The sequence below is a fragment of the Rhipicephalus microplus genome, unplaced genomic scaffold (genome assembly GCF_043290135.1).
Source record: "Rhipicephalus microplus isolate Deutch F79 unplaced genomic scaffold, USDA_Rmic scaffold_94, whole genome shotgun sequence".
NCBI classification, from domain to species: Eukaryota; Metazoa; Arthropoda; class Arachnida; order Ixodida; family Ixodidae; genus Rhipicephalus; species Rhipicephalus microplus.
Window position 1 is genome coordinate 756,789 of NW_027464666.1, and position 14,143 is coordinate 770,931.

General features: G+C 50.1%; 1 protein-coding gene across 1 annotated transcript in view; it reads right to left on the bottom strand.

Annotated features, from left to right (window-relative positions):
• LOC119162107 (calmodulin-binding transcription activator 2-like) overlaps positions 1-14,143 on the bottom strand; it is a 321,823-nt gene that overhangs the window by 76,612 nt on the left and 231,068 nt on the right. Inside the window, exon 3 of the mRNA XM_075885234.1 lies at positions 2,325-2,392. Within this exon, the coding sequence (XP_075741349.1) occupies positions 2,325-2,392 (68 nt within the window). The remainder of the gene's footprint in view (positions 1-2,324; positions 2,393-14,143) is intronic.

The window sequence follows — 14,143 nt, forward strand, 5'->3', positions numbered from 1 at the left end:
GCAGTTACCTAGACCATGCGACAAGCAAAGGCAAGTTCCTGGCATTCAACTACGGACCCTTTCGTCGTCCCTGCGAGCAGCAGTGTTGACCACTGCCCTCCGTGACTCATCTGGCGAGGGGGAAGCTGTTATGACCGCCATCGGTAGGCGTCATGCTGTCGCTGAGAAGCGTAGCCGGGCAGCGTTCCCACGCCTGGAACCCCGGTTTTCTTGGAACCAGCGTCGAGAGATGACGGGGAGCGGCGCTCTTTTAATCCTCAAAGAGGTAACCGACTGGTCGGCTGCCTATGCCCGCCAGGTATTGTCCCTGCTAGCCGGAGGATGAGACATCGTGTCGCCACGAAGCTGTAAGCCGTTCCAGAGAGGACAACAAAGACAGCGTCTTCCTTTGAAGAAACGGCGACCGCCGCCACAAAGTGCCCTGCTAATTGAGCGGACAGATTGGCGGACCGTTTGATGTCTGCTGTCCGAAGCTTGGGACCCCTCGACCAGCGACATACACGACGAGCAAGAGCCCCTCTGGCGCCACCTTTCAGTGCAGTGATCTTGACTCAAAATTGGATGTTCACGTGCGCCGTGCATGCTCGTACCCCTCACCTGTTGTGTGTGTGTGTGATTGGTGTTCCACTGAAGAAGGAGGAGCCCGACAGGGCTTATAACGGCGCCGCAGAGTGCAGGACGTCGCTCTGAACCAAGTAAAGGTTCAACCACCACGTTCGTAGTTTGTGAACGCTCTGAACCAAGTAAAGGTTCAACCACCACGTTCGTAGTTTGTGAACGCTCTGAACCAAGTAAAGGTTCAACCACCACGTTCGTAGTTTATGAAGGCTCTGAACTGTGTAGCGGTTCAACCACCACGTTCGTGGTTTGTGAACTCTTAACCTCATGCTGTAAATATTTGTAAATAGTGCCATAAACCTGTTTGTTTTTTCGTATCCCCATCTTGTAAGCACTCGTTTCCTCAACCCGAAGCTACACCACGCTACCACAAGAGACCGGGTTTTGTTTTCGTATCCTCCAGCGACCTTCCTTCCGACCCGCAACAACTGGTTGGCAGAGGTGGGATACGACACAGCACCCCGGGATCACCACAGTCCGTGCATCTCAATTGATACTCTATAGAATAACTTGACTGATATGCTGCTTGCTTGCTTGATTGATTGATCGATTGAATAGATGACTACACGAGTGCTGCTTGCTCATTTGATGTAAATACGGTTCTTATGGTTTCACATTACTTGCACCGGAGGAACAACAAACTAACAAACCCGCGCAAACACTCGCTGTCTTCACCTGAGCCATGCCTGATGCCATATTTAAAGGGATAAAAATCTGTGGATAAAAAGCATATAAATTGGTGACTACGCATAACTGGTGCAATAACCTGCAACTATGATGTCATCGTTGCCAACCTAACGTCGTTAAATTTTTTATTTACGGTGTTCAATTGTGAGATGTAGGTCTTAGCCGATGCTAATGGGCACTGCGCGTGGTGTATTATAATTAACGCAATAGTGTATTATGCCGGGGTCCACCACGGCTCTGGTGACGTATATCCGTCACGGATATGACGTAGTAAGATAGAAAAAATGCAAATAAAAAAACGCGAAGGATAAGTTCCGTAGCGGGGCGTCGACCCCCCGACTTCTCACTTTTGAGAACGCGACACAAGCCACTATGCCACGGAGCCTACATTGCCAAGCTTGCTAACGGCAAGCCATTTATATACACCAGATACCACTGGCGGTCCTCAGAGCTCCTCAACCTCACTGAGTTTTCGTCATCAGTAGCGAGCTTGCACAACGGCCTCATGTTGGGCACCTCATGCGCTTCGTTGAGCGTGCCCCCCCCCCCCCCCAATCAACGGGGCATGGCCCTCGCACTGCGCGTGCGCTTATCAGATCAGACTCGCGATTCAGGAGAGCACGAAGGTCACTTCACTCGCTGCCGCGGCAGCGTTTGCGAAAGGAACACGCTTTTCACACGCGATAAAGAATTGTGCCAGTTGTTCGCACTCGTCCCGTGTATAATTGTGAGCGTTCGTTTCGGTGCGTGTATGATCGTTTCGTGCATGCTTTCTGCCTGAGGTGCGCACTGTAAGTTCCGAGTTGGTTGCCGTTTTTCGCATGAAATTGCAATTTGTTGCTGTAGGCATTCATTCCTTCGCCCTTGTGGCGATTGTAAACGCTCAACTCAGGATAGGTTTCACTTTCCTGTTATATCTATTCATAAACAGAGGAACCAGCCATGTTTTGTTGTTGTTATTATTATTATTATAAAGGACTACGAGACCAGGTAAAAGCAATAACATGGAAAACACTCACCTTATCTTCACCTCCCGGGATAACCACTCCTCGTGCCTGTCGAAGCTGATAAGGATAGCGGCGATTTCCTGCGAGAAAAAAACAAAACGAGAAGATTGAATGACGATTCAGTCATCTGTTTACCGGCACTATCAAAACGTAAAGAATTCAAAAGATACCCGGTCGATCCTCGACTATCGTTCGTAATAGCCGTACTCGCACACGTTTTTCCAAGGTCTGATAACATGGGTAATATGCTATAGTCTACAACAATCTTCGAGGAAGCGCTGCAATCCAGTAATGGAACCTAATCTCAACTTTAAGCAGGGAGTTGCCGCAGCGCTGTTTGTTCAGGTTGAATTATAGTGGCACTGACACCGATTACAAGGATTTTTTTTTTTGCCGACACTTCAGAGTAGAAAACAAGACTGTATTTGACATCTTGCGAACGAGAGGCTTTTCCAAATAACCAGACAAAGTTCTGAATACCAAGTGCAGAGCATAAGCGAGTTTCACGCCGCCTAGTAGACCTATGCGGTACTAAAGACTCCGTCAATATCTAATACAGCAGAGTCTCGAACAGCTACAGAGACACAACAGCTCACTAAACGCCGGTCTATGTAGTCAGGTTAACACTGCCTATAGTGAACAACTAAGCAACCAGATAATTAACGCAGGAGAAGCATTTCCGATAAAAGCGTTTTGTGCCCGATCTTTATTCCCTATAGAGAGCACAAGCTCGAGTTTGCGCAGCGCTGTTCACCACCCTAGCGGAAAGAGGGCGAAGCTCCGGTCACTCAAACGGGCCGTGCTTGCATGGTTAGCCCATTGCGCGCGCGAAAACATGTTCCTTGGAACGCTTATCTCGCATTTCGCACGCTATGGGCAGCGCTCCTTCGTCATTCTAGAAAGCAAGCACGCAATACTGCTGCATTGTGGGCTGCAACAAAAGTTTAAACAGGACGAAGACCTGAAAACTGCCCGTCAAGTTCGACAGTTTCCAGTGCAAGCAGTGCGATGAGCAAAGGCGTCAAGAGTGAGTTATGGCAGTTCGCCGATACTCCGTGGTCTAGTGACTTCGAATTTTTTTTTTGTGGTGCACAGTTCTACAAACTATTAATTAACTGAAAGAAACGCGATGACCGGACTCATATTAAAGAAAAGCATGTTCGTAAACTGAAACTACAGCAAATAGAAAACCGCTGCACATTTGGCGATTGGGCTCTGGCTTTCCGGGACAACCAGTGGTAGTGCGAAAGCGGCGGAGCTTGCTAGCCTAATACACTTAGAATACCGTACGGTGAGCCCTGCAAGTGTTTTATTCAGCTGATGGTTGTAGAGTTATCGTCGCTGCTCAGTGCAAACTGCTTTGTGCTGCGGGTTCGCGCTGAGCGTTTCTACGTACAAGTCTTGCAAGCAGCACCCACCAATAAGTTACCATGATGAAATGTTGTGATGCTAGGATTGAAGTCATGAGTTCAATTCCCACAAACGCCAGCTGCCATTCCACGGGAGCGAAACGCAGCAACAGTGCACTCAGATTTTGGTTCAAGAATGATAAACAGGGCGTGTTGGTGCTGCATATTTCAAGCGAACGGTGGTGTGACACTCAATTTAAACAGAAGTGATGCTCGGTGTGTGTGCAGCCTCTGTCCGTATATATAGTCGTCGTGCCGTATACACTTCAAATATATTTAGGTGCACGTTAAAAGAAAAAAAAAATAAAACGCCAGGCGGCCGGAATCAATCTGGAGTCTCAATCCACGGTGTGCCTCCTAATAATATGATGGTCCTGTCGCGTAAAATATTATGCCCTTGCATGCACCCGAGCCGTGGGTTATAAACAGCTGCAGCCATGAAAACGGGTTGAAAAAGAACCGGGGCAAATGTAAAATTTTCGATGGCTTCGCGAAATTTGACGCGGTTATCAGGGGCAAATCTCGGCGTATCTAAAAACATGCTGGACCCTAGTGGGCATTGTGTGATATGACGACGACCAAGAAAGCTGTTAAAGGAACCCTGGCATCAAATTTCAAGAACGATATGTGCCCATCATTGAATCACTTAATATGCATAGGTCTTCCCGGCCAAATTTGAATGGCGTCCGTCACGTCGAACTTATGTTAATTCGACGTCAAACAGCGTAGGTAAGCTAAAGAGATAAAAACGAAAAATAGACTGCCCTGCACCATCGAAACTACGTGTTCGGTGTGATACATTCCACAAATACCATCCTGAGTGACGATGCCCTAGTAGTGATGACGTCGACGATCTCTGAGTGTGTTCGGAGCCGACTGCCAGCCGTGCTCTCACTAGTGGCTCTCCTTGCTGTGCTGAAGCGTGCGTGCGATTCATCGTGTCGCATCGACTCATTTGCGTTGTGCTCCACTGCGGGTGAGTACGATCATTCAGAGCGACAATGCGTGCCAGAATGTCGGGGAACCGCTGCGTAGTGAGAACCTGCACGTCGAGGCGCGGAAAGTGCGTGGCGTTTCATGCCTTTCCAAGCCACGAACCTCATTGCAGCCAGTGAGTTTTGACTTCGTATACGCGCCGTTGGACAGAGGGAAGGGACGCCTGTGAAGAACAGCCGCATTTGCTCCCTTCACTTTGCGCCGAGCTGCTATAGGGTGTAAAACCTGTGTTGGCGGACCAGAGAGACTTGACGCCTGTGAAGAACAGCCGCATTTGCTCCCTTAACTTTGCGCCGAGCTCCTACATGGTGTAAATCCTGTGTTGGCGGACCAGTTGGGTTTCACTGGCCGTACGAGGCCTCTTCTCGAGGCCCGGGTTATCCCTACCACGTGCCCTGCTGCAGCTGAAAGCAGCGATTCACTCGCCAAACGTCCACGACATGAGGTGCGTAGCTGGTGTTCCTGAGCTCCGACAGTACGGCCGGGAATGATGAATACACTGAATTCAACGCGGACCTTGTCAAGCAAGGATCGTCGCGAATCGCGGTGATACCCAATTCCAGGTCGCTTTCATCATCACTTGCCGATGTTGACCGAGACGACAGGGGGGACGGGGACGATGTTGGCGACAGAGGCATGCCTACGCCTTCGGAGACACAGCTGGGCCGGCTGTACGTGCGATCCTAGCAGGCAAAATTCCAGTGTGACGTCACCATTTTTTTGTGAAAGCGCCATTAGCTATGCAGCGGCCTCGACGTGGCCGCGAGGTAGCGCTGCCAGCACTACAATTTGGCGGGCTTTCCACCCATTTTGAACCGCGTTCGATAGCGAATATATTGTAACGCGGACTGAAAGAGCGAGGAAGAAGAAGAGATCGGACGCGCTCGAGCGATGGTGATTTGGCAGTGACGGTAGAGCGCTGCCATTTTTCATTGTAAATAAACCCATCACATCCGTAACACCTTTGGTGGAGCGGTGCTGGGTAACTTGCCATCCTGGACCCCGCAGCAGAAGTTCTTCGAAGAAGCAGACGCTTAGCTGGCCTACCTCCGGACAACATCAGCATGAACGACGACACAGGAATCCCATCGACGTCCTACGCTGCTGCATCCACCAGTGCCACCGACACGGCGCAAGGTGGCCGTCGACATCGACAACCAGACTACTGGGCACCTGAGCCACGAATTTTCTCAGGTAAAACTGACGAAGACGTGGACGCTTGGCTAAAACACTTCGAGAGAGTGAGCCGCTACTACGAATGGGGCGCACCGGCGAAGCTCGTGAACGTAGTATTCTTCCTTGCCGGGACAGCCTTGCTCTGGTTCGAAAACCATGAACATGTCCTCCTCACTTGGGATATATTTGTTAAGGAACTGAAGGCCTGCTTTGGGGACACGAGTTCCATGAAAAAGAAAGCTGAGCAAACGCTGTCACGTAGGGCTCAGTTGCCCGGCGAGACGTGCACAACCTATATTGAAGAAGTGCTGAAGCTTTGCGGAATTGTCAACGCAAATATGTCTGACGAAGACAAAGTCGGTCATTTGTTGAAAGGCATCGCCGAGGACGTGTACAATTTTTTGATAACAAAAGAAAACTTGAACACTCCTTCGATTTTCAGGCAGCAGTGTCGCGCATTCGAGGCGTTGAAGACCCGAAGAATTTTACCCAAGTTCGGGCGCTTGGACAATGTTCCCACTGTCGCAAGTATGGACGTCGCCACCTGCGAAGACATTTCCTACCTTGTACGTCGGGTAGTTCGAGAAGAGCTCGTACGACTTCAAGCAGGTGACGTTCACCACCAATGCTCGTTCGCCGCGTGCCCCGAACCACCTCCCTACTGGATGCGAGAGCGTCACGTCGAAAACCGACCACGCACAGAAACTGCAGATTTTACCCCGCGGCTTCCGTTTTCCCCGACGGGTCGTGGCCACCACCGGAGGTCATCATCTCGACGTCCCGCTACGGACCCCCGACCGTCGTCAACCAGGCCTCTACCAGAAGATTACTATGCTTCATCACAAAATGTTCCTGCGGAGCACGACCCGTCTCCGCGTACTTCTGCCACCTCTGCTCCGGCTAACGTAAGTCGACAAGTCCCCGTTTGCTACACATGTGGTCTCCCAGGACATATTTCGCGCTTCTGTCCCAGACGGCCGCCTGCACCGCCACGTTTTTCGACGTATCCGGCTCGTATGTACGAAACGCCTGTGCCGCCACGTTTTTCGACGCACCCGCCTCGTATGCACGAAACCTGGACCTCTCACTCGGCCGACCACCGTCCTCGACAGCAATGGCTTAACGAATTTCGCAGCGAGTCCCCTGCCTCCGAGAGAAGCCTGACGCCGCCTCCGACACGGTCCCGCCGGTCGCCGTCTCCGCGTCGTCGGTCACCTTCCCCGCATCAGCTGGGAAACTAACTGGTGCGACCGATGGAGGTGCGGTCGCGGGACGGTCAGTTTCGCCAATTCCTCCTTCTGCTGTGATGTTGATGAACAAAGTGCGTGTGTGTATAGACGGTGTAGATACTCTTGCTCTTGTAGACACTGGTGCTGCTGTTTCGGTTATGAGCCTTCGTTTCAAACATCGTTTCTTGGGTCACAAAGTTATGTTCGCGTGGAATCGTAAAGAAACTTTTCGTGGAGTTGGAGGCGAAACGTTATGCCCTGTTGGTATTTGTTCAGTTGTACTCACGATTGGTGGACAAAATTTCCGAGTTGAATTCACCGTACTGGCTCGCGCAACTCATGACATCATTTTAGGGATAGACCTCCTTCATGAATGCGGCGCTACGCTTGACTGTGGAACTGGAGAGATTCTTCTACCAAGTACGTTGCCCGCTGCAATAGTTGACGATTTTCCGAATCTGCCCATCGATGCTCTTTCGTTGTCTGAAGATGTGACGATCCCTGGTCGGACAGCAGTGTTTGTACCCGTATGCTCTTCTCATGTCCGCTCAGGACCCTGCACTGGACTTGTGGAGCCTGATCATGCAAACGCCATTAAGAAGAATGTGCTGGTCCCACGGTCTGTCCTTACAGCCATCGACGGACATGCTTGCTTGTGGGCACTCAACGCAGCCTCAGAGCCTGTTGTTCTACCAGCCGGATTCAAACTGGGTACGTTCGAGGAGCAGGCCACAATTGACGTGAGAATGGTCTCAGAGTCTCCAGCTATCAGTCAGACTGCGCCCAACTACTCAGCCGAGATTAAACGTATGATCAACAAGTCGTTGCCTTCTTCCGAGCAGAATGTCCTTGAGGAGGTACTTACACGCTACGCGGGAGTCTTTGATTTCGCTCAAAACAAGCGTTGTTCCATGTTGCCCGAATCCCGTATGCACCACCGCATCAACACGGGAGATGCTACACCGATACGCCAGAAACCCTATCGCGTATCTCCGTCAGAGAGGCAAGTGATCGCCGATCAGGTCAACGACATGCTGCAGAAAGGCGTTATTCAAAAGTCAAGCAGTCCCTGGGCAGCTCCTGTTATATTGGTAAAAAAGAAAGACAACTCTTGGCGATTCTGTGTAGACTACCGCCGTCTCAACGCCGTCACAAAGAAAGACGTGTATCCGCTACCACGCATCGACGATGCTGTTGATTGTCTGCACTCGGCCGCATACTTTTCGTCTGTCGACCTAAGGTCTGGATACTGGCAAATACCAATGCATCCGTCTGACAAAGAGAAGACTGCTTTTGTAACGCCTGATGGATTATTTGAATTCAACGTTATGCCGTTTGGCTTATGCAATGCCCCAGCTACCTTCGAACGATTCATGGACTCCATCCTTCGCGGTCTCAAATGGGAGATATGTATGTGTTATCTCGATGATGTAATTATTTTTGGCAAGACATTCCACGAACACAACCATCGGCTTAGCGTTGTTCTAGACTGCGTCAAACAAGCTGGTCTCGTTTTAAACGCAAATAAGTGTCATTTTGGTGAGCGTCAAGCCCTTGTGCTTGGATATCTAGTTGACAAGGACGGTATACGACCAGACCCGCACAAAATCAGTGCTGTCCGAGACTTCAAGCAACCGACGTCTTTGAAGGATCTCCGTAGTTTCGTGGGCCTGTGTTCTTATTTTCGTCGGTTTATCAAAGACTTCGCCCAGCTTGCTCATCCCCTGACAGAGTTGCTCCGCACAAACACTCCATTTCGATGGACCATTGAGTGTGAGGCTGCTTTCGAGCAGCTGAAGTATTTGCTTACTTCCGGGCCCCTCTTGCGCCATTTCGACCCGGAGGCACTCAAGGAACTGCATACAGATGCTAGTGGTATCGGAGTTGGTGCCGTGCTAGTTCAATATCACGATAGCCGGCAGCACGTCGTGGCGTATGCAAGTCGTACTTTGACTAAGGCGGAGAGGAATTATACGGTCACCGAACTGGAATGTCTTGCAGTTGTTTTCGCCGTCCAAAAGTTCAGACCTTATTTGTACGGCCGGCAGTTCAAGATCGTCACAGATCATCATTCGCTTTGTTGGCTTGTCGGACTACGTGACCCAGCTGGTCGGTTGGCTCGCTGGGCCTTACGGCTTCAAGAATATAATTATTCTGTGACCTACAAGAGCGGTCGATGTCACGCAGATGCCGACTGCTTATCTCGTCTTCCATCTCCAACTGTGGATGCTGATGATGATGATTTTGACAACTACCTGGCCGCAATCTCATCCAACTTCCCAAATTTGGATGTCTTTCGTCACGAACAACAGCGTGACCCTTCACTGAAACCAATGATTGATGTGGCTCGTAGCTCTAAACGCACCACGCCATTCGTGATTCATGACGCCCTACTATATCGCAAGAATTACTCCAGCCATGGTTCCACACTACTACTCGTCGTGCCAGAATGCCTGCGTCTTGCGGTATTCCAAGCCATGCACGATGACATCACGTCTGGGCACCTTGGATTTGCCCGAACGCTTCACCGTATCCGACAACGTTTTTACTGGCCTCGACTCTGGAAGACCACCAAGCACTACGTCGCAAGTTGTGATGTCTGCCAACGCCACAAACAACCTACCACACCATCGGCCGGCCCACTGCAGCCGGTTAAGCCACCGACATCACCATTCGAAAAAGTCGGCATAGATTTACTGGGCCCTTTCCCCAAGTCTACCACCGGCCGCCGCTGGATTATTGTGTGCGTAGATTACCTGACGCGGTATACCGAAACGATGGCGGTTGCTTCAGCCACATCATCTGATGTGTCATGGTTTCTTCTACACTCGATCATACTTCGTCACGGGGCCCCTCGTGTGGTGATAAGTGATCGCGGCCGTCAGTTTACCGCTGACGTTGTCGAAGAGTTGCTACGGCTTTGTGGGTGTCAGTATCGCCATTCCACGCCATACCACCCTCAGACCAACGGCCTCACTGAGCGCACCAATCGTACCATCATCAACATGCTTTCAATGTACGTCGCAGCGGATCACAAGAACTGGGATGCCGTATTACCTTTTGTTACATACGCCTTTAATACCGCGAAACACGAAGTCACAGGTTATACGCCTTTCTTTCTTCTCTATGCTCGTCATCCGCAAAGTTTCCTTGACACCATACTTCCATTTTCGACGAACGAAAACGCCAGTGTCGCGCAGACTTTGTGTCGCGCCGAAGAAGCTCGTCGACTTGCTCGGCTCCGAACTCTTTCCGCCCAAGCTCGCGCGAAAGACCGTTACGACGCAAAACACCCGCCCGTGACTTTCGCTACAGGTGATTCGGTCTGGCTGTGGACGCCTGTTCGAAAAAAGGGACTTTGCCAGAAGTTTCTTTCTAAGTACTCAGGACCGTTTGTAATTACTCAGTGCTTAAGTGACATCACTTACGCTGTCGCGAGAGTGACAGCTCAGAACCGGCGTTCGCGCAAGACGCAAATTGTGCACATTGCCCGATTGAAGCCCTACAACAATCGATCGCTTCTACTCGCTCGGTGAGCTTCGTCTTGCCCGGAGGGAAATGTAACGCGGACTGAAAGAGCGAGGAAGAAGAAGAGATCGGACGCGCTCGAGCGATGGTGATTTGGCAGTGACGGTAGAGCGCTGCCATTTTTCATTGTAAATAAACCCATCACATCCGTAACAATATTAATCAATATTACAGATACTCATTCGTCACTCAGATGCGTTTTAGGTCGCGAATCGCTACTAGGGGGTCGATAGGTGTTCGTTGACGCAAAAATATTGAAGTGAGTAAATTTAATGTCAGTGCTCCTTTAAAACAACCTAATCGACATTAGAATCAGTGAGCACGCTGCATGATCAGGCATGGGTAATATCCGAAATAAAATATGCTGCAAGAAACATGCATGGTCGAAGAGGATAAAATACTTTTTTGTGCGCATCATTATACTTTCAAAGGAGGTGCCGAAAATCAAAAGTGTAATTGAACTTACGATACGATCTTCTTAACATCCGATGAAAACCTTGGCAAAAGTGGAACTCTCATGAAACTAAACACACCGCATTAAAATGGCGCCAGGGGCTCAACAGGGCCGGCGTAAGTTCGATCTCTTCACACTGACTTCCTACTAAATTGAAAATCGCGTGGTAAACTTGACATTCAAGCAATAAAAATCCGAGCGCTATATATATACAAATGCACGCGAAAGCGTGATGGTAGTTTGCCGACAGCTCCGAAAAGGCACGAATTCCGCAGCAAATGCGCGTTTTACCGGTAACAGATATATAATTCGCGCCGTCACCTCACCTTTAATGTCATAGAAAGGCAGCTGTTCACGATCGACATTCACAGAGCACTCGCTCAAAGACATCGCGTTTGACTTGCTTGGTCCCGCAAAGGTTGTCAGTGAATCGCTCTGAGTTCTGATAAGATTCTCACCATGAAAACGTTTTTATAATCTTTTGAAGCCTTCGGAGCAAGTCGCAGGTGACGCTGCACGTGGAGGGCGACCAGATAACAGCGCGTGTAGAGCGAGTGAACGAGCTCAGATAGCGCAGGCCTAAAGCGGGAGCGGTGTACCGAGCGACCGGCTTTTGCTAGAAAGGCGGCGAATGGATGGATTGATATGGCTGTACCCTTTAGATCAGGCGGTGGGTAACGCCACCAAGCCGTAATACCCAGTGAACCAAAAACTAGATTTACCTTCTTTTTTTTCCCTTTAAATAGTGAGGTTGAAGACTGGTACTTTGCAGTGAAGGGTTTACTTTTCACTCGTGCCTCGACTTTAGCCACCGATCAGATAACCTCCTTCTAGTTAATTCTACCCGCTTAAAGTCTATTTCGCCCTCCCTGTCCCTAAATCCCAGTGATTTGAAAAATTCTGCGCCATCATCCTGAACTATAGGGTGAAGCCCTTTACAGAACATTATCAAGTGTTCGGCAGTTTCCTCCTCCTTTCCCCATGCACTGCATACCGTATCTACTACCCCTTCGTATTTGGCCCGATATGTCTTGGTTCGCAATACTCCCGTCCTCGCCTCAAACAGCAGAGAACTACCCCGAGTATTATCATAGATCCTTTCCTTGGAAATTTCCTGCTTAGAGGTTCGAAAATGCATGCGGCGCAGCGCCCCCTGGCCGAGGTTGGGAGGCCCATCATCTCGAGAAGATAGCCACACGCAAACGAGTATATAGGGTCGCCTACGACTCAAAAGCAGTAGGCCCGCCACGATTTACGCGTCGCGTTGTGGGGTTCGCGTAAACGCATACGAATGCACGAAACCGAGAAATTCGGATTGCATCAGCTTACTAGACCGAACATTGAATGTCCGGTTCAGCGTTTTTTTTATTTTACCCCGCGGCAACTTTCGCGCAGACTTGCAACGCGCAGATGGCTGGCTATGTTATTCGTGGTCTTTGCCTGCGTTATAGGCCAAACCACGACAGCACACGATGACAACATACGACAGCTCGGGTTCCCTGACGTTCTTCGAACCTAAAATAAACGAAGAGGCAGCCCGAATCGTAAACACATGCCCGCAATCAAGGGTGACGATTGGAAAGTTCTCTCTCTGATCTCATCCTACTTCTCCGAAAGCCTTCCGCGCTGGCTAGACATGAGTACCACAAACTGTTGGAACTATAGTGACTTTGCAGATGCGTGAATCGTTTGAAAATGTTTTTTTCTTCTTCAGAACGACAGGTCCGTTACGTGTGAGAGAAAAATGAGACGAGGCACCCAAGTCGCCGCAAAAGTAGTTTGACTTCTACTACTACGTGCATGTAAACGGACAAGTGTAAATGACAACTAATGTGTCGGCGCCATGCACGGCTTTATGTCGACTATTATATTCCACAGAAAGGGCTGGCTATACGCATTCACCGGGGATCGGGATAATATAACGCGCCGAACAATTCCGCTGGTTCACAACGTATATATACGAAAGAGCTCTGCAGCGGCAGCCGCAGAAATAAACGAAAGACGGCAATGCAAGGTTGCGATGTCGAGACGTCTTCAAAGGCACGCATTTTTGTGGCGAAACGGGCGTTTAGAATAGCGCTGCCGGGACGGTTCCGGCCCCTGGGCGCGGTTCTTTCGTATAGAAGGCAACTGTAGCGAGAACCGCCTCTATACAGGCTCCCTAAGGGCGGAATGCGCTAAGCGTCAGCGACAAGCAAGTCCCCGACGCCTCAGCAGCTTCTGCCTCGGCTAGTCAGCGGCTTCGCACCACGGTTGGGTGGACTTTAGAAACGCCAACTCATATTTCGCCTCAAGACGCTGCGGAAGATGCTTAGCGGGCTCACATCTGTCCTCGTAGTTATCGCGGTCAAAGTCTTATCTTGTCTACTAGATGAGTTCCTTTACTTTTCTGTTTTTTTTTTCAGCTATACACGAGGAATTATAAAGAACACTCGCAGCAAAGGCAGACGATCCGCGGTTGCGCTCCGAAGCAGCGGTGCGCGAACGTAGAACAAAGCAGACGCCGCAGTCAGTTGCATGCATAATTTATCCACCATAGTCATGCATGCGCCTCTGAATTCGAGATGATGTCAGACAAATGTTGGAGCAGGGAAGGGCGGGTCGGTGACGAAAGCAGGTTTTCGCTCGGAAAAAAAGAACGAATCCGAACGAGAAGCTGACAGCGACCTCGTGAGTTATGTATATACGATAGCTTCTTTTAAAGTACGCCGAAAAGACGAGCCTCAGGAAATTTTGGCGTTATGCACGCGGAGAACGGGAAGGACCTATTTTAGGTTATGAGCCCGGGTCAGTTTGGCGCCGGCCGCGTTTCAATTTTTGACGAGCGGGTAAAGATGCTGCCCAAACTACAAGGACTCCCGCCTCCGGGTGAGGAGTCGAGCCCCAGTTCAATTCCGCGACAACTATACGCAGCGACGAGACGAGAAAATGAAGTTCTGGGAAGTTGCGCGGAGGCCGAGTCGAATTGATTGCCTTCGGGCGGTGGCAAAAGCCTTTTGCTCAACGGCAGTCGCAGCAGTTTCTGAATGCAATGGTCAC